Source organism: Lepisma saccharinum, chromosome 12, assembly GCF_977018435.1.
Source record: "Lepisma saccharinum chromosome 12, izLepSacc3.1, whole genome shotgun sequence".
Lineage (NCBI taxonomy): Eukaryota > Metazoa > Arthropoda > Insecta > Zygentoma > Lepismatidae > Lepisma > Lepisma saccharinum.
Window position 1 is genome coordinate 59,933,684 of NC_139240.1, and position 26,542 is coordinate 59,960,225.

The following is a 26,542-nucleotide window of genomic DNA, read 5'->3' on the forward strand; positions in this document are numbered from 1 at the left end:
GTGTACCAATGTGTAAATTTTTTGAAAATTTCGTTTTTTGGAAATTGTAAAATAAAATTTCGAAAAAACTTTCAAAATTTGTTTTTCGCAAAAAACCAAACATCTTGTATATCAAATGAGTCCTCTTCATAAGCTTTAAAATGAGACCATGCCCAGTCCTGCAGTTGAAACAAGTCTCTTGCAAATTGTATTTAAAGTTTCAGCGGTGAGCAGTTTTTGGGCAATTTTGTCAATTTTCAAAATTCAATAACTCAAAAACCGGCAACATGAAAAATATATAAAAAAAAAAACACATCTATACTTCAGATGATGATAAAACGTGTATACAAAAAATTAGTCAAATCCACGACATCAAATTCCAAATTTTTTCCTTGGTTGATTTGACATGGTATTACCCGATAATAATAATCAGTGTGCCCAGGATTTTCGAAAAGAGGGTTGTTTAGGTATACTCCACCAATCCCCTTTGGGCACGCCACTGATTATAATTGTTATTATTTCTACTATTCAAGTTGTATCGATAGCCTCACCCACCACACAAAAAATCGTTTCAGACAATATATTAAAACTTGTTTTGCATCATCTGCCTTTGGTACCAACCCAAGAAATGAATAAACACACAGTATATTTAAAAAGTTTTTATTTTCATTCTTCCTAAATAAATATATTAATACAATATAACTGTATTCTTTATGTAACTGCGTAAGTCTGACGTGTGCCATTTTAATGTGAAATCATACAGCCACATCTGATATTTCCTGTGGTGGATTGAATAGGGAGGGAAAAATAATACCAACAACAAGATTAGGGGCAGGCAAAGGAGATGATGGTAAGTAGCAAAAAACACTCTCACGGAAACTTACATTCGAGAAACATCAAAAAAGTTTCACCACTGGCTAATGCTAACAACAGTAAACCCAAATAACAAGTCACTATACAATACCAAGAGTTGTATAAATGTAATAATCGTTTCATTTGCGTATATAAAAACACACACTGAATCTATGTACAGAGAACATGCATTTTCTTTGCAGATGCATGAATGCACAAGTGCAACACACCACTATCACACATGCATCCACGCCTACCTTTAGAAATATACATTAAATAACAGGTATTTTCTCATAGTACTACAGGAAAATTGGTCGGCAGTGTTAGAAGCTGTTAACAAACAGCATTAAGAGTGCAAATCTTAACCCTACGATAAGATTCCCTTTTCTCTCGGGCATACAAAGTTTTCCACCAGTGACATCTCGGTACTGTCACAAGATTCACAATTTTCACATCCTTTTCTTTGTACCAGCATACAAAACAAATGCAAACTGTTTCAATATACTTCATGCCATCATACATGGGATAATGTCTACAAAAATTTTACAGGTTATTCATACATAAGTGCGTACATATTTTATCAACAAGTATTACGATTCATGGTAAAATTTATGTTTACTTTAGGGCCATTCATGACTGAATGCTCATGCAAATTGTGCATATTTTTCCATGTATATTTTACACAAATTATTATATTTTCAGTACCAGATTGTGTCGGAGAGGGATTGTACATAACATAATTAACTGGCCACTATCAAATTAGTTCTTCTATATTCGTGAAGTGTGTTGGAATAACAGAAACCGACGGATAACATGTAGGTAAATTAAATTCGGAAATAAAAGTATGAGGAGTGAACCAAACACCCTTCCTTACTTTTATTCCTGATTTTGACCTGATTTGAATTACTACGTAATCTGTAACAACGAAGTACATTTTATTACTTTTTCCCCCCCACAAAACTTAACAGATGGGATGGGCCCAGCTAGGATTAAAAGGTTACTAATATGATGAAATCTCTCTGTCAAGCCCGCTCGCCAAAATCGTACCACTTCGCTCGATCATCATCAACTTGATACGTATACCAGGCACATACCACATGCACAGTGTACACACACTGACGTACTTTTGTCAATAGGTGCATTTAGGTTTGTCTATGTCTTAGGTTGTTTCAACAGTGGGAAAACTTAGATCTGTTTAAAATTCTTCCTAGGGCATTTCAAGGAAAATTTTGGCAAACGTCTAGACAACATCAGATCATATTCACATACTCTAGGACAAATTCTTAAAAGATATAATATTTCATAATTCCAAATATCAATGTAATTCTTCAGATGTCTTTTTTCTTCCTTTTCCCTACTGTACCATTTTGACAAAACAGTGTATGAAAATAAATAAATACTATCACATGATTATCATTTACAAAGCCAGTTAAACAAATATCGTTTCTAGGGCAGAGCCGATACCATTACCGATGCCGATGTATCTGTATCAGAAAGCACAGGTTGGAATTTATTTACCGATACTTTCCTGTGGTTGGAAAATTGTCGCAGGACATTTTCGCAGTATAATGATCCTGAAAATTATGCAAAATTCGAAGTTTATTATTATTATTTTCAGCGATCTATTTCGCCACTTGTCTGGTGGCTTCATCAGGCGTGAAGCCATAGTAATCAATTCAGTGTTTTTGCAGATGTCAGGGTGTAAATCCTCATTTGCAATTCTACATCATTATTACATGTATTATAATTTTTGTGTCTTTTAACAACGTGAAATTGAAAGTAACAGTTTAGTGTAACAAAATGCAATACGCATATTGTGCAAATTCAACTACTGGTAATTTCACCTCGTGTTTTTATTATACTTTACAGGAAGAAGAAATTTTCAATATCGTGTTATAAATTTTCTTAGTCCACAAAAGCTGTTCTGATCAAAGGATATTTTCACCCATTTAAAGTTATTCGGTAATGGTATTTTTAAAAATTGATTATTACATTCAGTATTCTGTGAAAGACGGTAAATGCATGTATATTCTACAATGGTTTTCCAAAAACGAGACAAACTTGAATGCACTAAGAACGATGCAGAAATTTACAGAAATTTTCAGAAAACAACAACTAAAAAATTGCTAATTTCGGCAGCAGTAAGTGCCGAAGTGTCTTAGTGTTATTTTGGTGACATGAGCATAAAACATTTTAACATAACTGTCATTCTGCAAGTTTTATAAATAAAAATAATGCACAATAAATATAATAAAAATTAATTGCAAATTACTTTTGAGACGTGACAGTTTCTTAACATCATTTATCATGAATGGCCCCTCCAAAATATTATTGACGTGACACGAAAAAATTGTCTACTTGTTGAAAGAAAAAAAATAGACAATTTATCCCAATGTATATTAGAGTCAATTTTCTCTTCTTTTTCTTCTGTCTCGCACACGAACCTTTTTCATCCCTTTCCACCAAAGTGAAAAACAGTTTCAAGTCACTCGTAAGTAAGTGTATCAGTCTTCAATCATCACTACTTGTGAGCTGATTTTGAGGCGGCGTGCCTCTTTTGCACTAGTCATAGTGTTTCATTGGGGGTTTTGAAACAAAAAAATAATATTAATTTATGTACAGAACAGTAAAACCTGCTCTAGCACAACTGTGCAAAGTAAATAACAAAAGACGTACATAAAGGCAACTTCAGTTTTCAAGTTATCGTAGCACCTCGTAATTCTTTTCTTGAAAAGCTGAAGCATGATATGTCTGCATACCAGTACGACAAAGTTTCCTTTCGTTCTCTGCATAAGGAAGTATTAATAATAATAATAAAAATGTGCAACTGTAAATATTGCACATGAGCACTTTCTTCTTTTTGTACACCGGTTGTAGTCCAACTCTACACTTGTGACAGCATGCACCATTGCAGTCATAACAGAAAAAAAATAATCTATGAAAAGTCAAATTAAGAAAGGCATCTTAATATTTTCTCTTTAAAAAAAACGTCAAGGCAATTTTTCTGTTTTAAAAAAACAAGGCATTGCTCATATCACTATCTTTTTCTTACACATTACGTCCACTTCAGTTGTATCACAATTGCACAATTTACATAAAAAAAAACACACCATTGCACACAAATTGACCAAAAACACTGGCTCCTTTCTCGCATCTGAAGTTCTGAAGCACTCGTATTTCGGCCTCGGTGAACACGCTTTGCATGCACCTTTTCTCTTCTTCTTGCTTTCACCCATTGTTGATTTATTTATCTTTCATGTCACCACGCATGGCATTTATCTTGGCACATATCTTCAAAGCAGGACCAAGTTTCATGGACATGGCACTCATCAAATGATCCTCCTTCAGTAACATGAGAGCCTGTCCGTCTATTTCCTGGATAGCAAAGTCATCCGCATAGTCTGAGCAGTCCGGAAGAGCTTTCACAAATTCGTAAACATCGGCAACCTGAAAGAAGCAATCATAATTAGGGCTCGGATGTTGATAACCTAAAAAATCTAAAAGACCTATAGAATATTTAAAATATATTAAAATGACCCAAAAATAATGTTCGATCTTAAAAGAAAAGATTGATTTTTGCCAAAAAAAACACAAGAGAGTAGTTGAATAATTCCATAAAACCCATTGTTTAGTGGTTTAAAATACCGAAGCAAAAGGAAGAAGCAATTAAGTGCTTTTCTACACTTTTCTGCGCAAGTCATTCACCACTTGCACAATGCAGCATCTAAAAACACAGTTCGTGGACTTAAAACATCAATTGGATTCAGATTATATATATTTTGCGACTAATTTTACTTTAAAAACACAGATTAAAACGATAATACTTGCCAGCAAGGGAACGTCAAAGTAGTTTTCACCCAAAATGTTTTAACCCTGTGTTGGTCGCGCATGGTCTCTAGTTCCAGGCATGTGGTTTTAACAATCGATGATTATTTTGTCAACACCCTCCCTCTGTCTAGATGAGTTTCTAACCTTCCTCTTTTACCCCACGATTTTGTTCTCAGTGTTAGTAAGTTATTCAAGCCGCTACGAAGGTTCGTTGAAGCCCCTTGCTGTCCGAGTCTATGTGTGACTCTAGGCATATCTAGTTTTACTGAAAATCCAATCTCAGCTTCTGTGCCTGACTAACGAAGAGTGTCTTTTTATAATTTTGTAGAATTTCAATTCTTATACTTTTATAGAATTTATACAATAGTAAACAATTTAGACCATTATTTTAGCATATTTTAAAAATCTGGTCTCTGGTACAGGGCACGACCATCGACGTAACTTTCCTCGCATAACCGACGAACCGTTAAGATTGCTGTAGGAAATATAAATTGCCAAATATTTCAGTTAAAAATAATATTGTGTTTTTGCATTGACCATATTTTACATTAAAATGGCATACTTGCATTGGTGTTATATTTCTATTATACTCCATGAGGTCTTAAAAAGATCACTTCGCGGGCTTGCAGCAGACGACAATATGGTTGTGTGTGTGCGAGAACCAATCAGGTTCGCGAATGAGCGAGCCCGGTTGCCACAGCTAGCTTGCTGCACCCTTCTGGAAGGGTGAGTGACCTTTGCCTCTTGCTACCTCGGCCTGTTTGTTCGGCTGAGGAGCAGACGACACGAGAATATCGGCAATAGTGTGCGAGCGACGTCTGCTGTTAGCCCGCGAAACGCTCTTTCTAAGGCCTCCTGCACTTTATATCTAATGAATATATAATAAATATGTACAATATATAATAATTATTGTGGTAAACCAGGTCAGAATATGCCAATGAAAATCAACAGGTTTGGTGAGCACTGCTCACGTACACGATGTATCCATGTATGTAACCATAAAGAGATATCACTCAACTTCACCATTAAAATTATCGCCAATTATCTGTTATTTGGGTATGGAACACTACAAAGAAAAATGACAGTCTATGGGGGTAAAAAATGCTTACCGTCCACTTGAGGGGGTTAATCTTTGGCTGTGGTGGAGCAGGAACAACAGATTCCGAAGCAGAGCTGTCTTCAGCCATGTCCGCATTAGGCACTTCTGGTGCTTCCGACGGAGAGAGCGAACTCTCAGGACCAGATGCAGAGTCATTCGTGTCCGTATTGTCATCTGTGACATCCATTGCCGCATCCGGATTCCTGTTTTGATTTTGTTGTTGCTGCTGCTGTTGAAAACAATCAATTTACAATATTTTTTTATGCAATTATTAACAGCATAACCACCATACACAATATTTGAAATGGCACCCGCTGCATTTAACGAAGCTAAGTTTTTTCAATTTTTCTTTAATGCCAGAGTATGTTTGTAATGAAGGAGGAATGCAATGCTTCTAAAATGTACCAATCTAATGTTGAAGAACAGATTGTGTTTTTGGACCAATTCTTCCTAAAGGTAAAACAATGTATAAATCCTTGCAATTACACATAAGAGCACTGCAAATATATTTAATGTAATGCAAATACGCAGGCTCGACCAGGAGTCGAACCAGGGTCTCTGGCATACCGTGCCATTGCTCTATCACTGAGCTAACGAGCCTGATTTTACGCTGGCACTGTTTTAACCTGTGTGGAATCGTCTCTGCAAGTATCTCAGTGGTAGTGCAATGGCACGGTATGCCAGAGACCCAGATTTGACTTCTGGTCAAGCCTGCATTTTTCAATGAAAAATTTCTATGTAGTACATCTCCTGTGTGTGTCTAATTTAATAATACAAATATGTTTAGCAAACAACTGGTAATTCAAAACAATATTTAAGATTCATTAAATGTACCAGCAATGTGTTTTACATGACTAATTTCAATGGTCTGTTTCATGATATAAGTTTATGTAAAGATGCAAACCACATTTTTAATAGTGGCAGTGGCAGTATACAACACCCTACCTCCTCCAGAGATTTTATGTTGCAAATCGCATCATCCTTTCTTACAAATCTATTTATATTATCATATTTACAGAAAATAAATAGGGGTACATTTTTGCACTTTAACATATATGCATAGTTTTGGTCTATCATTTAACTAAGAACACACTACTGCAGGGTTTTCTAAGAACAATATTCCTTTTCTTCATCTTGAAGAGAAATTTCCACCTTTGCTTACTTAATAAATTATCATTAATAACCTATGAGTTACTCCCACCATTCTGTAATTTATAAATACATTTATGTCATCCAGGTTGTGAACTAGATGGCTACCATATAACATTAAATTGTTGCCTGTAAATTTTACATTACTTCACCAGCATTAGTAAATTTTTTCATGTTAGTATTATTATAATTGCTACAAATGGAAAGAGGATTTGCATTTGCGTTCTTGATTGTCTTGCATTACTTGATTTTTACCATCTAATTGTGATCATGATGATGATGAATTAGATGAAGGAACGACTATGAGACACCCATTCCTTACCCTAGGAACTGGCTATATCGAAATAATTATACAGGGTAGAAATTTTCAACGAAAAATGCAGGCTCGACTAGGACTTGAACCCAGGTCTCTGGCATACTGTGCCATTGCTCTAACCACTGAGCTACCGAACCAGCCTGGCCTCACCTGATATTTCGCTATCACTGTTTTACCTGCGTGGAATTGTCTCTGGCAGTGCTACCGCAACGGGATCTGTTGCCTTTGAAACACAGTAGACTGGGAGAAACCAGGCAACGTCGAAGTCTACTGTGTTTCAAAGGCAACGGATTCCGTTGCGGTAGCACTGCCAGAGACAATTCCAAGCAGGTAAAACAGCGATAGCGAAAGATCAGGTGAGGCCAGGCTGGTTCGGTAGCTCAGTGGTTAGAGCAATGGCACAGTATGCCAGAGACCTGGGTTCGAGTCCTAGTCAAGCCTGCATTTTTCGCTGAAAATTTCTACGTAGTACAACTCCTGTGTGTGCCTAATCTACAATTATACAGGGTGTCTGAAAAGTCACTCAACCGAGACTTGTAATGTACATTGTGGTAAGAGACATGAAACTTACGCTGGGTATTAAATTTGTCTATGTGGATATTTTTGGCTACTTGAACATTCAGTGTGTGGAAAAAGTTACTATGGTGAGAGAAAGTTTTTGTAAAGTAACAACAAACATGGATAAAAGCAGATGTGTATCGATGGTTCGCGTGGGTATTTATTGAATCAATAAAAGAACAATAATTTTTCTATGTATGTTATGCATTACATATGCTCTTATGGGGTTAATTATGGGGCATATTCATAAGAAAGTATGTTTTTTTTTCGAAATTACTAAGTGTACTGGCAACATTGGTTGTTCAGAGGGCAGTACCATGTGTACTCGACATCTGGTTTAATGTCCAGATGAAATAAAGGATTTGAAATTTATCCAACGAACACTTAACCTACCTAACTTTTCAACTGTTTTTATTTTCCATCTTGGCATATTGAATAACATAACCAGATTTCTGGCACACCTGGGACTGACCTCTGACATGACCAATGTTGCCAGTACAAAGTTTCGGTTGCGTGACTTTTCGGACACCCTATATAAAAATAATCAAAATTTGCATGCATAAATAATAAAACTTAACATTTATACCTTTGACAAATACAATAGAACCTTAGTTTAATGTTCCTGGATTTTTCTACTTTTTACGTTTCCCTTTTTTTGTCCTAACAAAGCAAAATGTTACAAATTTTTCACATGTTATGAGATTGATCGAGAATCCATTGTACTGTCAAAATTGTGATTGTTGCACCACATAATGCATGTACTGTACATTAAAATAATGATTGAACTTACCCATTCTTTACTGTTTTTATCCCCTTTTTTAGGTCCCGGTTTCTTCATATCCTGCTCCTGTACCGCTGGCACTTGCTTAAATATCCCGACACGTTTGCTGCAACCAACATTGTACCTATAAGCAAATATATTTCCATGGAAGACACAACAGATACCTACAGTTTTCCTTCAAGCATGATTAACACCATAGTTCTTCTAACTGACAAGACTTGAACTTGACCATAAAAAATGCAAACTTATTAAATATTTATGCATTAATCAAAGTGTTTAATGTTTGTGCTGGTTGTTACTTTTCCCTTTCAGTGTGAATATTATTTATTCATTATAAAATAAATGATAAACCTTTGACTTCCATTGTGATAAACATTTTGTTGCTTGAAAAGCTAAGAGCTCCACACAACTTGTATTGGAGAATGTGTAATATTACATGAAAGGGAGAATTCACACCGAAATGACAGGCGACACATGTTGCTTGAGGATTTCACCAATCAAATACACGCTTGTGTGGCCTGTCATGCCGTCATGGTGTGCAACATTGCTGTTGATTGGCTCATTCCCAAGTGACATGTGTCACCTGTCGCTTGAGTGTGAATTCTCTACAACACTACAGTATCCTACTGGCCCTCATAGGGAGAATTCGCACCGAAACGACACACGGGACGTGTTACTTGAGGATTTGACCAATCACCTCGCTGCATGTACAGCCAATTTTGCTTTATTCTCGGTTGATTACTATGTGGCTGGGAAAACACAAACACAGGCTTGTGTGGCCTGTCATGGTGTGATTGATCGACTCATTCCTAAGTGACATGTGCCACCTGTCGTTTGTCACTTCGGTGTGAATTCTCCCTTACAATGCTACAGTACCACTGCTCACTCTGCATTCAAATGTGCATATAAGAGCACTCTTCCACAACATGGTGAATTCGTCAGGCCTGATTTATTCACACCAAAGCAACACATGTCAAGTGTTGCATTAGTCAGGTCTGGTTTATTCACACCAAAGCAACACATGTCAAGTGTTGCGTTAGTATTTCACCAATCAAACACAGGCTTGTGTGGCTGTCATGCTGCTATGGTATGAAATGTTGCTGTTGACTGGCTCATTCCCAATCGAATTGTGTCACCTGTTGCTTCAGTCTGAACCCTGCCTTAGCGCGACTCACTTTCATTAATTTGTTGCAGAATTTTGGTTAAGACAGTAAGACATCTGACTACCATGCAATAAAATATGGTTTCAAGTCAAGTTTATGCAATGTGCCTTTACTAGGAATTAGGGATGGGCTGATATGAAATTTTGGCCGATACCGATAAAGTACAGATATAAAATTTACCGATACCGATATTCTACTGATCCGATATAAAATTAGAAATGGTCCTTGAAGAACCTGAAAGGATCATTGATCTGCTTAATAAATGTGTGTTTCAAGGTGACTGCAGTGCAAAATAAAATGCATATTTAGACACTTACTTTTTTAGAAAGTAGGGCATGGAGATTATCTATAAAAATTACAACAAAATAGCAGAATTTTGCACTAAATTATCAGATATTTATCGATATATCGGATCGGTAAAATAATAGGTAATTTTACCAATATGTCTATATCGGCCGATACCGATAGAGTACCGATTAATCGGACCCATCCCTACTAGGAATCAATGCAGGACCCTTTGATTACAAGGCAACAACTCCAGCGTCAACGCTATTAAAGAAACTTGACTACTATGCAGAAGCAGTGTTAAAAACTGCCTAGTTCTTGAGACTGACTAATTTAAGTGTCTCATAGACCAAGGGCCAAATATAAAATCAACAGAGCAAGATGCCGATCATCTAAACCTGCTATCAAGAGTGTGATGACAACTTGCAAACACATTTGAAGAAATCCAAATACACCTGATTATCATGCAACGTTAATTACTGGTTTTTAAACTATACTTACTCTAACACTACAATTCGAGAGAGAGCATTTCTTCTCTGTCTTCACTTGAAATTTGGGGGGGGGCATGGAGTAAATCCCAACCCGCCAAAGAATACACTTCAGGAAACCCTGACTCTACTTCGCAACGTGAGAGCTTGAAGGGTTGGGGGGGGGGGGGGGAATCAGTGTTACTACATGCCTGATGATTTTTGTCCAGTGCTGCACGACACTTTTTGCTGTCCATATGCACCCTTCGCTCGCATTTCAGGAAGATGCATGGAATCTGAGACCCATTCACTTGCTACGCTGTGGCAACCATTAGGCTCTGCCAGGTTTGTTGAGGGTGCCACCTGTTTCAAAAACGACTCTAAAACAAAAACTTTGGCAATGCAGAATACCGCGAGGATTTCCTGTCACCACGGCAACTGGACAAAGCTGATTGGTTCAGCAGTTCATGTGACCCTCCTTGGCTTTCGACAGAAAAGACAAAAATAGAAATTTGAAATTTATTCTCTCACCGAACAGGCCTTAGTTGGTTAGAGCAATGGATTTGTAGTAAAATTACAGGTCTTTCGTACGTTCGATTCCCACCCCCGCCGAAAGAAATTTCACCTGAAGACTAGAGAAATGTAGTGTTAGAAAAAGTATAGCTTAAAAGCACCAGACTACCAATTAACATTGCATGCTAATGTAGACCCATTGTCACCAACATTCTGAGAATATTAACGCCTGATTAAGTGGTAACATGCACACAACACATTTTTTGAGCACAAGAAATCATATTCAAAATATACGTTACCGTTTTGCACATGAAATGCTGCAAAATTTCTTCGACTTCTTGAACTTTGAGCGGTAGTCCACCTTGCCACAAAATTCGCACTTCGCCATGTCACTCCTGAGAGGGGGAGGCTGGGCCTGTATCTGAATTTCCTGGGCCATCTTTTTCTCTGAAGATGAAAAGAAATATGTTAATTTACTCTCCTTGCTTGACAAAATGAATGCAAAAATGAATTCAGTTGGTCCAATTCAAGAGCACAAAACAAAACACTACAATACCAACTACATTTCCAAATACTGTTGAATTGTTAATAAAAAATTGGAAGACAAATATAGGAAAGGTATATTACAGAGACGGATGTTATTGTCGGTTTAGAATTAAGAGCTTACGAATTCCATTACTTGCCCCATCGAACGGATAGGTACAAGCCCGACAACGCTTATCTGAAATGACAGGTATTGGAATTTGTATATCTAAGCTACCGAACAGATCTGAGTAGTTCGGAAAGAAAATTCGAGGCCTGTTTCTGATTTGAATTCAGTGTGCCGAGATCCCTCTAGCAAGGACACAGGTATGTAGTATATACCTGGAGGACAGAGGCATCTCTCCCAATTGAGCATGGTCAGAGCAGACACGAGATAACCTCTCGCTACCCACTTTTATATTCCTTCATAACACCGCAGTCCACGCGTGGGTGGCGCAATGCTGCTCGGAGAGATCTAATTTTGATATTATTGCAAGTTTTTATTGGATGGATCTGTCCTTGCAGGAATTCTCTTGCTCAATTGCCATCTCAATCTTGTTACAATTCCCAGTTGCCTCAACCTGGGGTACCGTCAACACTTCAGGGATTATGTGCATGCAGCTCCACGCCGCCCACACGTGCATTGGTGTTTCTGTTTTGGGACGTACAGAGACGAGGTTTCCCGTCCAATTTGTTGCTCTGAAATGTTTTGAGAGGCGAATTTTGGAACTGATAAACAAGCTGAGTGACAAAGCACACAAATAATCATACATGTATTGATGAAAATTAATATTTTTTAGCAAAATATTTCAGTGAGCACCAAGCCACCTGTGGTGTAATGGTGTTGCGGAAAAATCAAGCACAGTTGCACAAAACCACATAACCTTCATTTCATGAATAAAGCAAAGGTAATTATTACAAAATTACAAAACAATGAATATAGATGTGTAGCGAAATGTTCAGTGTGAAAACTGAAAAAATAAAATATTGATGTTGAAAAATTAATACATTATTTGTGATTTTATGTCGGTGAGTGCAACGCCACCCGCTTGTGTGGTTACGTTTCAGAATTTATCGCGTGCACTGTGGTGTTAAACACCTAGATCCCGATAAGTAAAATTACGACAGTAGAACACTTACATCACGTGCTGGCAACATATTCGTTAAAAACAATAAAAAAACAAAGAGCACGATAAAAAAACACTTTAGGAGTTCTTCTAAGCTTTCGATTCCATCTCGGAATCATCATCAGGGCTGGTCGAGAGGCAACGGAAGGGACGCGGTTGAAGTTCCGCTGGCGTTACTCGCTGTGTCTACCGGAAGATGTCGTTGCGGTCTTGCAGTGTTGGTAAGTTCTTGTATGTTTGGATTGTTGTCTGGGGAGATGGATTTTTTTTAAGTTTTAATGTGTTGTACCATGATAATAAATATTTCCACATAAATTGTCATTAAGATTATTTGTGTTTTTGATCATGTGTACACCTTCCTTAACATCCCATTCACAATTGTGTTTCCTTCCTGGCACAACGGAAAGGAACAACAGAACCGAAAGAATAGAAAGAAAGAATCGAAAGATTGGAAGAACTCCTAAAGAGTTTTTTATCATGTTGTTTATGTGTTTTTTATTTTTAAGAAGTAAAATTACATTTATGGGAAGCAAGAAACAATACAGTCTAAATAACAATAAAGCCAAATTTTCAGAAAACAAGCTTGAATAATAAGCTACTTCAAAGAATTAGAATCCAGAAAAGATGGTATTATTATTATTATTACAAATCAGTGGACGATATTTAAAAAATCTCATTTTACATTACTTGCTGAGTAATGTAATGAGAAAAATACTATTAACACTTTTTTTTTACTTCTCCTCCTCACGTTTCATGTACAACTAAGGCAGCTATCTCACTGAATGTAATGTGCAAATTAGTGCTACTTTTAATGTAAAAGTTACATCAACATATTCCTTAAAAATACTTTTAAAAAATTAACTCCATGGGACAAGAACTATGTGATGTGATTGTCAAGGCCAGCTTATTTAGCTGTGAGAAAGAGTGAGACCTACCAAATTAGATTATATTTTGTTTGTCTGAAATCATGTCTGTTTACAATAATTTATCTTCTCAACCTGGTATCTACAGAGAATTTGCTGCTTCTGTCAATATATTAATCAATAAAAGGAACTAAAGGAAGAACTAAACACACCACAATTATGTATTTGACACATGTAATTGAGAATACAAATAGCTACAAAGTTTACAAGCTAAAAAAGTGTATATAATAGTTAATTACTGCTATTGTGATTAAATCCCCCAAAACAAATATACTTAAATAATTACACATTAAGCGAATTACTAAATTTCTCCGCGAAACTTACTTGTACAGGTTTAATACAACCTCTACAAGTAAGTTTCACAGAAAAAGTTAGCAATTCAAATGCACGTATTTATTATACAACTGCATTTCTTATTCCCCAAACGCAAATATACTTACTTGGTGGTTCATCCATGTCCATTTGATTGTCCTTTTCGTTAATCTGGTTGGCTTTAGCTGATTGTACTCCATCATTCAGGAGAGACGAGCGGTTAACTGCAAAAGGTTCAGAGGCTGAAAGGACAAAGGATTGAAGTAACTTCAGTACAGATTATCCTTCACTGTAACTGAGACGATTACTTTTCTTCCTTTCTTATTTTGATTATTCTGTAGAGTGGTCACAAGGGCAGCGTACGCTTTATTTTCGACAAATACGATGGTTGTGGTTCAATGCTTTACATGGATACTATATCACGCCGCATTTGGTGTTTATACGATACGTACCTGATTGTTTAAGAGTCCAGAACACCGGTATGGAGACGGTCATGAATGTATCTTCCACAGCAGCTCGCAACTCTTATGTTGTGTGATGCCTGTTATTTTTTACTCTGTCATTGATGAACACAGAACCTTCACTCACCGGGAAAGCTCTTATTCAGGCAAGGACACACTTGCAATGTGATGTGCCAGAACGTGGCTGTCTTACGAAAATGACTGTCTCCATACCGATGTCCTGGTCTCTAAAAGTATCAGGTATGTGTCTTGTATATCAAGCATTCAACCACAACCATCGTAGGGTCGAAAAAATGGGGGTGTATGTCCACTTTGTTACCACTCTGTACATTGCTCTTCTATCTCTTGGCTACTTTGCGACAATGAGGATGAATGATGCTCTGGTGAAATGATGAGGGAGGAGGTGATAATACAATGAACACTCATATCTTACCCATGGTTCGAACCTGGAACCTACGACATTTTAGCAAGTTACACTGTCAACTTCATCGATGTATACTGTTTACATAATTAGATCAAATTGCCATTCCCATGTACTTCTCTATTTGATGATTCCCCCCCATGACAGAGTAGTTGGCACAGCGTGCTATGATACCATGGGCTCCGGATTCGAATCCCACCCTGGGCATGGGTGTTCTTTGTAAGTGACCCTTCATCAAGTTATCACTTATCCTCATCTTCGTGATTAGCCAAAAATGGCAGAACAGCGAAAATAAAACAAATCAATCAATCAAACAAAATTCTCTCTTGGAGTCAGTTTTATTGAAAATTAAATTTAAAACTGTGAAATTTTAATGCATCAATTCAAATCCTTCACAAGCCTGCACATGTGGCAATGAGTAAAAATGACACTTTCATGTGCTAGACTTCTGAAAATATCAGTGTTAGATTAATGATCTTCTATCCTTTAGCTGTTGTCAGCTATTTATTGAAGTTTATTGTCAGTTTTACATGCCATTTCATTTTAAACCCTTTCAATTTAAACATCAAGGCGAGGGGGGGGATTTACTGGCAGACATTTCAGGAGTGCTATACCTAAATTTTATAGCTGAAGTCTGCTTCATTTTACATGCCAATCACTATTTAGTTTTGTAACAATTGAAGATTTATTGTTTATTACAGATCTCTTAACTTACACATGTAACATAATAGGGCTTAGTCAATACCAGATTGAACCAATTCCCATAAAGAGGCTGACACACTTACAGATTTCCAACGATGCTGATGGAAATGCTTGAAAATTGTAAGAAAATTTGTTCAAAATATTTATTAATATTAGTAAACTCTGTCCCAGCTAACTGTGGAGCAGGTGAACAAAAACAGGTCTCTGCACAAGTAGTAACGAGAGACTGCTCCAACAATGAACATGTGAGGGGGACAGAATTGAGTGAGGGGGGGGGAAGCAACTGCAGTTCGAGCAGCGTGTACTGCTTCGCTCTGGCCACTCGATTTCCCTAGCTTCTCTGACGCTATGCGCAGCCCTGCTCCACAGCTAGCTGGGACAGAGTATAGCTTGAGTATTCCACTCCCAACTATACGCATCAATTTACCAAGAGTTGTGCTTCAAAATATTTACGAATTACATCAGAATATTAAAATACCTGTTATGTAATCAGAAAATAAAATCTTGATGCAAAATAAATAGAAACTTAAAATTTTGCATATTTGCCAGATAACTGCGAAAGAATAATATGCCGGAAAAGTATGGCTGGTACTGGTAAATAAAATTCAACCACTACTTTCTGATACCAATAGCACTGATATCAGCTGATAACAACACGCTAACATCAGTATTGACTTAGTCCTGTAAAATATACACTTTGACAGAAGCACTTGTGAAAATGTAACACTGTTTTACTGATTTAATTAAATTAACACTGTAATATTCCCATCACTACAAGAAAACCTGTACAGGGTGATTGTAAGCTTCTTGGCTTACATTTATACGTACACAGCATCTAGAGAAATTTTGTTGCATACAGGAATTTTATAGGAAATGCCAACAAGACTAAGATCTATAAAATAATAGACGATAACGCTCATCTTCACCAACCTTTCCGATAATTATGATCATATTGTCAATGTACTTTAGTTATCAATCAGATATCCGGACTGCAAGTTTTACTTTGATATTCTTTCTAATATCTATTACAGAACTGAAAATTTATTACAGAAATTCGAAAGAACCATAATTTTGCATGAGACTGAGAATCATAAGAACGAAAGAAACAATTGAAATTTCCCTGACAAGCCAAATTCCGACATTTCCCTGTTTTCCAGATGCGTAGCAACCCTGATTGAACATTTATAAGGTACCCTATGTACACTTGTTGTTTACTCCCATATAAGCTTTGTCCTTGTACCCCACATATAAGTGAAATTATACTACTATGAAGCCAGCATAATCATTTTGGGACACCCTGTAGTTTCCATTACAGTATGTTACTATTAATAGCCAAAGACACCCTACAAATTTAGAACAACATGTAACATATACATACCTTCCTGAATCACAAATCCTTCAATGACGTGTGTTAGAACTTGCGGTTTTACGAGAGCTTTCGGTGGTCCTTTATCCTTCACTTCTTCTTGCAGACCATTTTCTACAATTTCACCATTCACTACTGGTTTATCATCTTTAACTTCTGCTAAAATAAGAAACAAAATGTATGAATGCATCAATTTTACAGCACGTTAGATAGGCAACATCTGCTGGATGTCAACAAATATTTATGTGTGGCTATAAGATTCATTTATTGGCAAAAACTTCATATTGTAATAGCAGTTACATTATTTCAAAGCACGTGAATTTACTTATACTATCTAGTAAGTTAATTATTGTAATTAATCTAAAAAAATATACTATTAGTTACAATTAAGCTGAAGTAAAGAATAAATATATACTTCCAACAAATCACATGCTCTGGGACAAAACAGGATTGAAGATCAGAACAATACTTCTTAAGAGTAATGGAGTTACAGCTGCTGATTGTGAAAAATAAATGTAAATTTTAATAAACCAGAAAATTTTAATGTGCCCCTTGCCTGCACCAAGTTTTGCATATGGCCCCACACCTTCCAGATCTCCGCCATTTTTGAGGTATTGCACTATCCTCCTTTCACCATACTTTATTGTTAGTGTTAATCCTTTGAGGATATTTCAGGGGAAGAAAGGGGCAAACCCTTGGCATATTATATGGTTGTGAAAGTTGGTCATGAGGAGTTCATATCGCTTATTGTTGTATGGTTATTTTTCTCACCATTTACCCTTTTCTTAAGGTACCGGTATTCAGAAGTTTAGTTTAGTAAGTCTCAAAGTAACTGTGTTTCAGTTACAGCCAATCTAAAAGAATTCTAATTCTAAATGGAAAAACAACTTCTTTGCTTGCTAATGTCTAGTGACCCACCATATTATGTACATTTTTCAGAATAAAAATTATATCATTTTACTTAAACAGGGTTCCTACACAAAATCATGCAATTTTTTCCAGGACTTTTCAAGGATTTTCTACAATTGCTCCAGGACAAGTGTAGAAAGTAAGCATGGCAAAATACACATCATTACATATTTTCTTTTATTAAAAAAAATAGTTCTAATTTTTTTTAATGCAGGCTCCCAACTCCCCTACACCTGCTCCTTTCCACACCTTTTATTTCTTAGTATAATGAAGGTTATTTAATTTTTACAATAATACAGAAAAAATACAAAGGTAGAAAAAATAAACACAAGAATATATAAGTTTATAAAAAATTACCATCTTGTATTACAAATAAACAAGAATAATATCCTTGGCAAACTTGGAATATTTAGGATAGCAAACCCATTTTTTAACCATTATTATTATCGTCATATTTTCTACCTCCGAGCGATACAAAATAATACAAAAACATGGGGCATTATACTTCAATCACAAAAACAAAACTTATCGCAAAACTACGACTACAGTACACAGCAACGTGACATAAGTAAATAAACCACTGTCATGACACTGACCTGTTTTAAATGAAAACTTATTTTAATTCATACAAATAAAATGGGGCAAAGGAATTTCCAGGACAATCTCCAAAATTCCAGGTAAAGCTTGGAAAAATGTGAAATTTCATAACATTTCCATGCCTGGAAGGAATATTTTAAAATTCCAGGTTTTCCAGGACGCGTAGGAACCCTGTTAAATTATGATTTCACTTACAGTATTCGCCAGCGTATAAGGCACACTTTTCCCCTTTAAATACAGGTCTGAAAAACAGGGTGCATCTTATATTTCGACACTCAGTTTTTGTTTAACTTCATTTCTGGAAATATTCTCTATTCTGAAATAGACAATTTCTTTCTCTGAGAGGAATCGAGTCACGTAGAGTTCATACAAACGAATGAGGATTCAGATTCTGATTTAGAAAAGGTTTCAAGTGACTTCATTTAGCTCTGGTAAAATATATTCTTTCCTTGTTAGATTAAGTAAGTTATTTATTGAAAGTAGTCCTACATATTACATTATATTTGAAATACCGTAAAATAATATAATATTCACTGATCCTCAAAAATGTGTACAAGGAAATGGTGTGTGTCTTATACACCGGTGCATCTTATATGCCATCAAATACGGTACTTAAATTTTTCAGAATTAAAATTATAGGATCCTACTTACGATCAGTCTCAACATTCTCATTAACTTCCATCGGGCTTTCAATGCCATTACTTTGTTCGTCTGTTTTGGGTGAAGTGTCTTCCTTCGAAGTCTGCGTCCCCGCAGCCATCGAACACACGGAAGCAGCCGAAACTGCAGGCGTGACAGTCGTTGAAGTTACGGTCGTCACCGTAGACGTCATCGTGGCTATCGACGTGGGTGGTGGTGGCATCATGCTCGTGGCAGGTACTGAGGTTGGAGTGGTGGCGGTCGCTGCTGCAACAGTCATTGTCGGTTTCTCAGACTGTGACCCGACTGCAACCGACGAAGGCTTCATTTGCATATGTTGCATAGCAGTCGCCTTGTTCATTGTTTGCTGTGATTTCTCTGCTAGCGTTGGCGACGGAGCGGAAGTTTGAATACCGGTTGGGGCAGGCAAAACTACTCTGTAGAGAAAAGGACAGAGAGAACAATTACAATATGAAGTACCCTATTTGTAGATTATTTATAGAAATTACCAGGTCTTTGAAGTGAATCAAGAGCATTCCTTCAATTGGTACAAGCAAAGACCTGTTCTGCCAATCATGTATATCTTTCAAAGTTGAACAGTGGAACAAAATGCAAGAGGCTGAGGTTGATAATTTAATACCAGACACATAAAAAAAGAGATTTATGTCTTACTTTTCTCCTTTTGTAAAATTAATATACTAGGGTCCATTTAACTTCCAACAGACATTTGTACTTCTGCAACTAACATTACTGTGATTAATAATTCAATATTTATTAGTAATAATAATCAATACTTACTTATTGGCAGTGATTTGTAATTGGGAAGCTTGGCTCATGGGCTGCGGTTTCGTCTGGTTTGCTGCATCAGCTTTTTGTGTTGCAATGCTGGGTGCTGGCGACGCACGGTTGGCCGTTGGCTTTGTTCGTATTTTGGCCTTGATGGGGAGGAAAATATTTTTCATTTCAGTATTTATTCACGGGCATGTTTTAGATTATCACTATATTTCCTAGTTAAAATTTAAAATATATATTTCAACTATATTTAACTTACACGCAGGTTGAACACGCTGTATGTAAGAAGGCAACACAATTGTAAAAAATATAAATACTATGAGTTTAATCCTTGCTCATGGTACATCTTAAAAGTAAGCATCAATAGGTAATATACAGTACAATACAAAAAAGATTTGATTTCACACCACATGTTGTCATCATCATAAATAATAAAATGACTAGAGATAATATATTTCATCCCAATCTGCATGTCATCGTCTATTATGCCACACCATACTGTTGCAAAGTTTCATGATATTAAAACTGTGTTGGGGCAGAACGACAGTTCCTCCATGAACCTGCACAAGATTTAGTTATATGGCTTTAAATCTGGCGATTTGGATGGCCACTACATTAGGGTATGAGCATCATCATCTCTGCATCCCATCCAATGGTGTGGCAAGTATTTGTCGAAGTATTTTTGCACTTCCTTGATGAAATGAGCCAGACAGGAATCTCTGCTTGAAATTCTTGCTGCAATGTCACAACATATGTCATTCTTGCATGTCCTAGCGCACAAAATGTCTTTTCATGCTTACCCAGTGCCATCTTTTGCTACTAATGCCACCCAGTGACAATCCATGCAACTAATGTAGGCATTATCATGTTAAATTGAACATTATCCATTGTCTAGTGTTTTTAATTATATTTATTCTAACACCTCTTTTCTCATCTTCAGGTGAAACGTGTGTTTTTACTACAAATACTGTGCACTAACCAAGTACACCATGGCATCCCCTGGAATTCTGTACTAATTTTCGCTCCATTAATGGCACTAGACATTGAATAAGTCCAATTAACATTGCATACTAATCTAGAACCACTGTCTCTAAAATTTAGACAATTATTACATGTAGGCAGTTGCAGTTCCAAGAAAAATAAAACTTGAAAATAAAAAGATTCTCTTGGGCTATCGACCAGGTGAATTGTGGAAAAGATTCCAAGCTTTCGAGAGCCAACGGTCATCTTTAGGGTAGAAGTTTTCCACAACTCTCCTGGTGGATAGCCCGAGAGAATCTCTTCATCATTCGTCACCAGGAAAGCTTCAAGACTTAACATCAAAACTTGGGAGCGTTCATTTTTTGTTTACGTAAAAATTACATTATCTGTTGCATAGTTGAAGAGTGGTGAATTTGTAAAATATTTCACAAAATTATTAATAACGTAAAATGTGCATTAATAACCTAAAGTAAAACATACCTGAGTTTTCTGTGTTTGAACTTGAGCTGTACTCATGTTGGCATTTCCGCTAGTTTGAGTGGATATTGAGCTGCTTGTTCCTTTGTTGGCAGTACTGACAGATGGCAAGATATTTGACAAGGCCCTCGGGACCGCTGCTTTCGGTTGAATGTTGGCTGGCATTTCCATGGATTGACGAGGCTTCGCCATTTGAGCACCGGCCATTGAGTTGGGAGCGGGCAAGGCAGCTAGGGAAAAACAGAAAAAATAATGTTTACATAGCACTCATTGTTCTGATGAGATTATGACTTGGATGTACAACAGTAGGTTTACAATCAGTTGGTGTTAGTGCAGTTTATCATAGCGACGGCACCAGGAAAAATTGGGGAACAGTTGCATTTAGTGTACACCTAAATTCCATGCACAAAATTCATATTTGGGCTAAAAGAGCATTTACGAGGAAAATTCCGAACGTTCTTGGATTGGCAACACTGCACAGATTCTGTGATTGTTGCACGTCAAGATAGTGTGGTGTGCTTTGTTAATGTACGAGTGAACCAACGTGCAGCTGTTGTTTGTTTGCTCATTTTAAAAGTCGAACTGCAGAGTGTATTACAATGGCAGATGAGATGATATACCCATAATTACCGAAGGATCGCTATTGAATTTTGTGTGAAGTTATGCAAAAGTGGACAGGAAACGTTTGAGATGATCAAAGAAGCTTACTGTGACTAAGCAATGGGCACATCGGCCGTATTCAAGTGGTGGAAGCACTTTAAGGAAGGTAAACGCGATGTGCAGGATAAGGCAAGAAGTGGGCATCCATCAACATCAGTGAACGATGAGGACATTGTGAAAGCAGATACATTGTTGAAAGAACAACACATTTATCGATTTGTGAATTAGCAGCTAAACTGAATGTTGGTGTATCAAGATGTCACATAACACCTGAAAATGTCTCGTGCTTGTGCAAGATGGGTGCCACGTTCACTGAACTGCTTCATGAAGAATGGTTTCTCCTGCAGGATAACGCTAAGCCACATGTAGCATGGTAAGATATGGCAGCTTTGGAGAAAATTGGTGGGCAGTCTATAGACCATCCTCCATACAGCCCAGACCTGAAATTTCTGGGCGTTTCCAACAATTAAGAAAGAGTTAAGTGGAAGGTAGTTTAGCACGAACCAGCTGTCACATCCACTACCTTACACCGACTCTCAGAAAATGGTCTACAAAGTGTGTTTGAGAAGCCAATGCATCGCTGGAATCTGTGTATAGTGTGTGAAGGGCGCTATTTCAAAAAGAAAACTCACACCAACCCTCGTACTGACTTGTACTCCGAATAGTGATCTCAGTCCACGAACTTTCAGAACAACACTCGTATTTACCTATTGCAAGCAAGATGGTATTAACTATCCTGCTTCTACCACTGGTATCATCACTAGTTCACCAGTTGCTGGCTGACATGACATTAGGTTCTAACCGAACAACAATGTGACATGCTAGAACATGCATCTCAGACATAATGTCACTCATAAATAAATAAACAAATAAAAATAAATAAATAATAAAATTATTTTTACACTTATTGCTTTCTCTGCACACGCTATTGAGTTTTAATACAAAATTTCAAGTACCGTATTTGCCAGCGTGTAAGATGCACTTTCTTTAGGCCTCAAAAACAAGGTGAGTAGAGGCACATATTTTTTGGGGAAAAAAAGCAACATTTCGGTACAAAAACAGAGTCAATTTCAGGTTCAAAAGCGGTAAATAAAATAAAATGTCGCTGTTATAGCAGTGAAAAAGCGGCATATAAAATGACATTTTGGTTCTAAAAAGGAAAATATAATCCCAAATTTGATTTAAAAACTGCACTTACTACACAAAATAAACATATCCCTTCTAATAGCACATTAAATCATTACCAGAATATTATGTTTATTCATGTATAAAGGGGTCCATTTTTGCTTCTCAAATATTTACAGCAGAATTAATCAGTTTTCCGTGAATTGCATAACTCACAGGATACTTCAGACTTCAGGAAGTCGCGTCGATATATAAACGGCAAATTTCGTGTTAAGAGTATATTTCGCATTATTTCGTGACAAAGACAGGGTAGGAAAATGCACCTCACACCTTTCAGAAACATGAAAAATTAACATTACAATGTGTTATTTCACATTTCTTGTATTCATCAAAAACGAAATATGCATGCCTCTACTAATGAGATTAAAAAAAAAAAAAGTAAAAAAGTAAAGTGCTCCCCTGTGCATAGCACCACACCATGAAGGCGTATAGGGGGTGTGGGGGTAACGATTTAAGAAAATTATTTGTTGAAAGTAGACCAGGCCCGACGCCTGATAATACATGAGCACGTGAACACTCATACATATGTTATAAATTACGTATATAATTAAATTCACACATGCATATATATTTATTCGAAAAAATATTTTCTTTGATGTTCGAATATATACACACAATTTACTCTGACGACTTCTTTCACATCTGATAACTTTTGTAGATAGTTGGTAACTCTTGACTCCTACAGTGTTCAATGGAGGGCTTTGAACACAATTGCTGTGCATGTTGCATGAAACTGACAGCTAAGGGGCTGTTGGCCACTATAGCCCGAAGATGTTCACTTTACTGTGCGAGCACTGATGCAAGCGAAAATACTTCTTACATTCGACACCAGTGCAGCATATACAAGGCATGTCATGGGGACTCGAAAAAGGTCTTTCAATGCTGAATGAATGTCGTTGGGTAACATATGGTCCATATAATAAAAAAAGTAGATTGCGAAATATGGTAGTCTTGCTTTGTACATACCTGAGATTGCATGTTATACAAATTAGTTTGGACTACACATTACTAATTATAAATAACATAATTAAAAGGGTGTTAGTTGTATAAACAAATCCTGTATTACTTCAAATATAGTGTGATTTTTTGGGGAAAATAGTTGAAAAAAAGTTGAACTGTTTTTCTCACTTTACCAATTGAAGATGAAGTTAGAAGGGAAAGGAGTAAATCTGCATTAAGTATAAAGATTTTATTGTGAACACCCATATGTGAACCGCATGCGATGCCACTGAAGTAGACATATATTACTTTAAATTTGAAATACTGAAAATTAATTATAAATTCAGTGATAAAGTTTTTTCCTCAATAAATACGCCAGCAAATACAGTATTTCAAACAGTCTTCATCATTGACGTTTACAAGGATGCTATGTCTGATGAGCAGGGCACAGTTTGCTTTCTCTGTTATGACACTACAAAGCAATTCTTGTACTTATATATAAACAAAAATCAGCATGCATTCAAAAGCAGATACTCAAAAACTATATCCACTTCTCACAAATAGTTCAATTAAAAAAAATAGTGGTGGAAAATATACTTATAATTACAATTTATAATAGAAATACCAAACTATTAAAAACTATAAAAGACGAACAAAATGCATACGTACAAAAAGGATACTCACGATTATGAGTTTGCATTGCTTGAGGTGGTGGGCTCTGGATGAACATCCCATCCTGTTGCGTGCCACGAATAAATATGGGATTTTGCGTCGTGAGTAACGCAGGAGACTGTAGACCTCCGGGAGTAGCCCACGCAATTCCTTGAGGAAGGGAAGTACCAAACGCCTGCAAAAGATCCAAGAACAACATATTACTGTACTCTCATTATCTTGAGCTGTATAATGTGAGATGCATCGAATGTGTTGGTGTATATCATCCAGTATGGAGAGCCAAAAAAATTTGAGGGGTGGTTGGGTGCGTCAAGAAAGAAAAATTACAGCTCTACTCTTCCTCATACACACACATTCTTGTTAGATTTAACCACTATATAATACTGCTGGTTGGGTGGACAAGTGAGTTAAGAGCCAAGCCAAGATTTCTTCTTTGTGCTCGCCTTTGTGTGCAGTCAAACAACTGATTAGCCCTACCACTGCCCACCTGCTTGTGCAACAAGGGGCAACATTAGAACCCCTCCTCCCTGAAGCAGGGAGGAGAGAAACATGATATTGTCAACTAACCATTCTGCACTGTGAACGGGTGTCTAGAGTTAGCTTGGCTCAGGTATAAGTGGTCAATTTTCGATCTTGCCACCTAAGTGCCTAGGCACGGTTATTCGGTTATTCTTTGCGACTGTCCATTCATCACTCTTCCTTATCATTACGATTAGCTAAAGTGGAAGAAAATGCACACAAAATAGCAAAAAATGCCAAAAGAATGTGTAATCCTGATGTTTGCATTACACATTTCTGCATACAGTTTTCAGATGAAGATGATATGTTTGTTACCAACTTTGACCATTCCATTCCCTGAACGCTTCACTGTTCTACAAGGGTTGGATAAAAAGTAACGGCAACACTGGTATAATTGCTACTTGACTGTATTGGCAGAGGAGCACGTGTTACATTCCTTCAATGTAATCGCCCCCCCCCCCACCATTTCTACAACCTTGTGCCACACGTATGGAAGGCGTCGTACACCGTCAGCTCGTCCATCTCTGTCGATGTCCCGCAGTGACCGCCCTATAGCACGTATGATGGCTTCGCGCGTGTCGTAGTGCTTCCCGCCCAGTGGTTCCTTCATTTTGGCAAAAAGGTCGTAATCACACGGTCTCATACTGGTGAATACGGCGGATGTTCCAGTACCTCCCACTACCAGTTATGCAGGAGCGCCGTCACAGTGTTCGCAGTGTGACACTTTGCATTGTCAAGCAGGATGATGGGACACCGTGCCAGAACGTGCCGTCGCTTCCTTCTTAATGCGAGACGAAGGTGGTGTTGCAAGAAGGTGCAGTAGTAGGCTGCATTGACCGTCTGCCTAAGAGACGTTGTTCTTCTTGCCTAAACATATTGTTAGGGCGCTTGCACTCTCGTCCTCTGCTTCAGAGCACTGCTGTTTTTTGACTGAATAACATACAATCGCACCCCACTCACTATACTTCCTCGTCTGACATTCCTTTATCAACCACGAAACGGTTGTGGCGCTGTGACTCGCCCCTTTCATGGGACAGCAGTGTTGCCATTACTTTTTATCCAACCCTTGTAGAATGTGTTACATCAGGTAGTAGTGGAAAAAGGTACACAACAAATTATGTTCATTTGATTATGCTCACAGTATCAAACTTATAAATAATGCTATGTAACGTGACAGTAAGGACAACGTCTACTGATGAGTTCTGAAGCAAAACAATTATTTCTACATTTAACTTCAGATCTCCTCAATGTGCATCATTAAATACTTCTTGGTGCAAAATTATTTTCCACAAAATTCTATACTACAATTGTGCACATGCAAACACAAAATCACATTTGCCAACAAGAA

At 37.1% G+C, this 26,542-nt stretch overlaps 1 protein-coding gene and 1 non-coding gene across 12 annotated transcripts in view; both read right to left on the bottom strand.

Annotated features, from left to right (window-relative positions):
- Positions 1-1,781: 1,781 nt before the first annotated feature.
- The window catches only part of LOC145996137 (uncharacterized), a 187,200-nt gene continuing 162,439 nt past the window's right edge, over positions 1,782-26,542 (bottom strand). For 6 of the 11 annotated variants that reach the window (XM_083132459.1, XM_083132466.1, XM_083132455.1 and 3 more), the window contains 10 exons: positions 24,673-24,850; positions 21,223-21,449; positions 19,768-19,904; positions 18,982-19,406; positions 16,837-16,983; positions 14,003-14,116; positions 11,290-11,437; positions 8,572-8,686; positions 5,769-5,987; positions 1,782-4,278 (listed from right to left, as the gene is read on the bottom strand). In XM_083132459.1, the coding sequence (XP_082988585.1) occupies positions 4,075-4,278; positions 5,769-5,987; positions 8,572-8,686; positions 11,290-11,437; positions 14,003-14,116; positions 16,837-16,983; positions 18,982-19,406; positions 19,768-19,904; positions 21,223-21,449; positions 24,673-24,850 (1,914 nt within the window). In that variant the 3' untranslated portion in view covers positions 1,782-4,074. The remainder of the gene's footprint in view (positions 4,279-5,768; positions 5,988-8,571; positions 8,687-11,289; positions 11,438-14,002; positions 14,117-16,836; positions 16,984-18,981; positions 19,407-19,767; positions 19,905-21,222; positions 21,450-24,672; positions 24,851-26,542) is intronic. The other 5 variants (XM_083132462.1, XM_083132458.1, XM_083132460.1 and 2 more) reach the window with 5 other exon arrangements.
- TRNAT-AGU (transfer RNA threonine (anticodon AGU)) lies at positions 7,289-7,360 on the bottom strand. Its single transcript has one exon. It is a non-coding gene; the product is annotated as a tRNA-Thr (tRNA).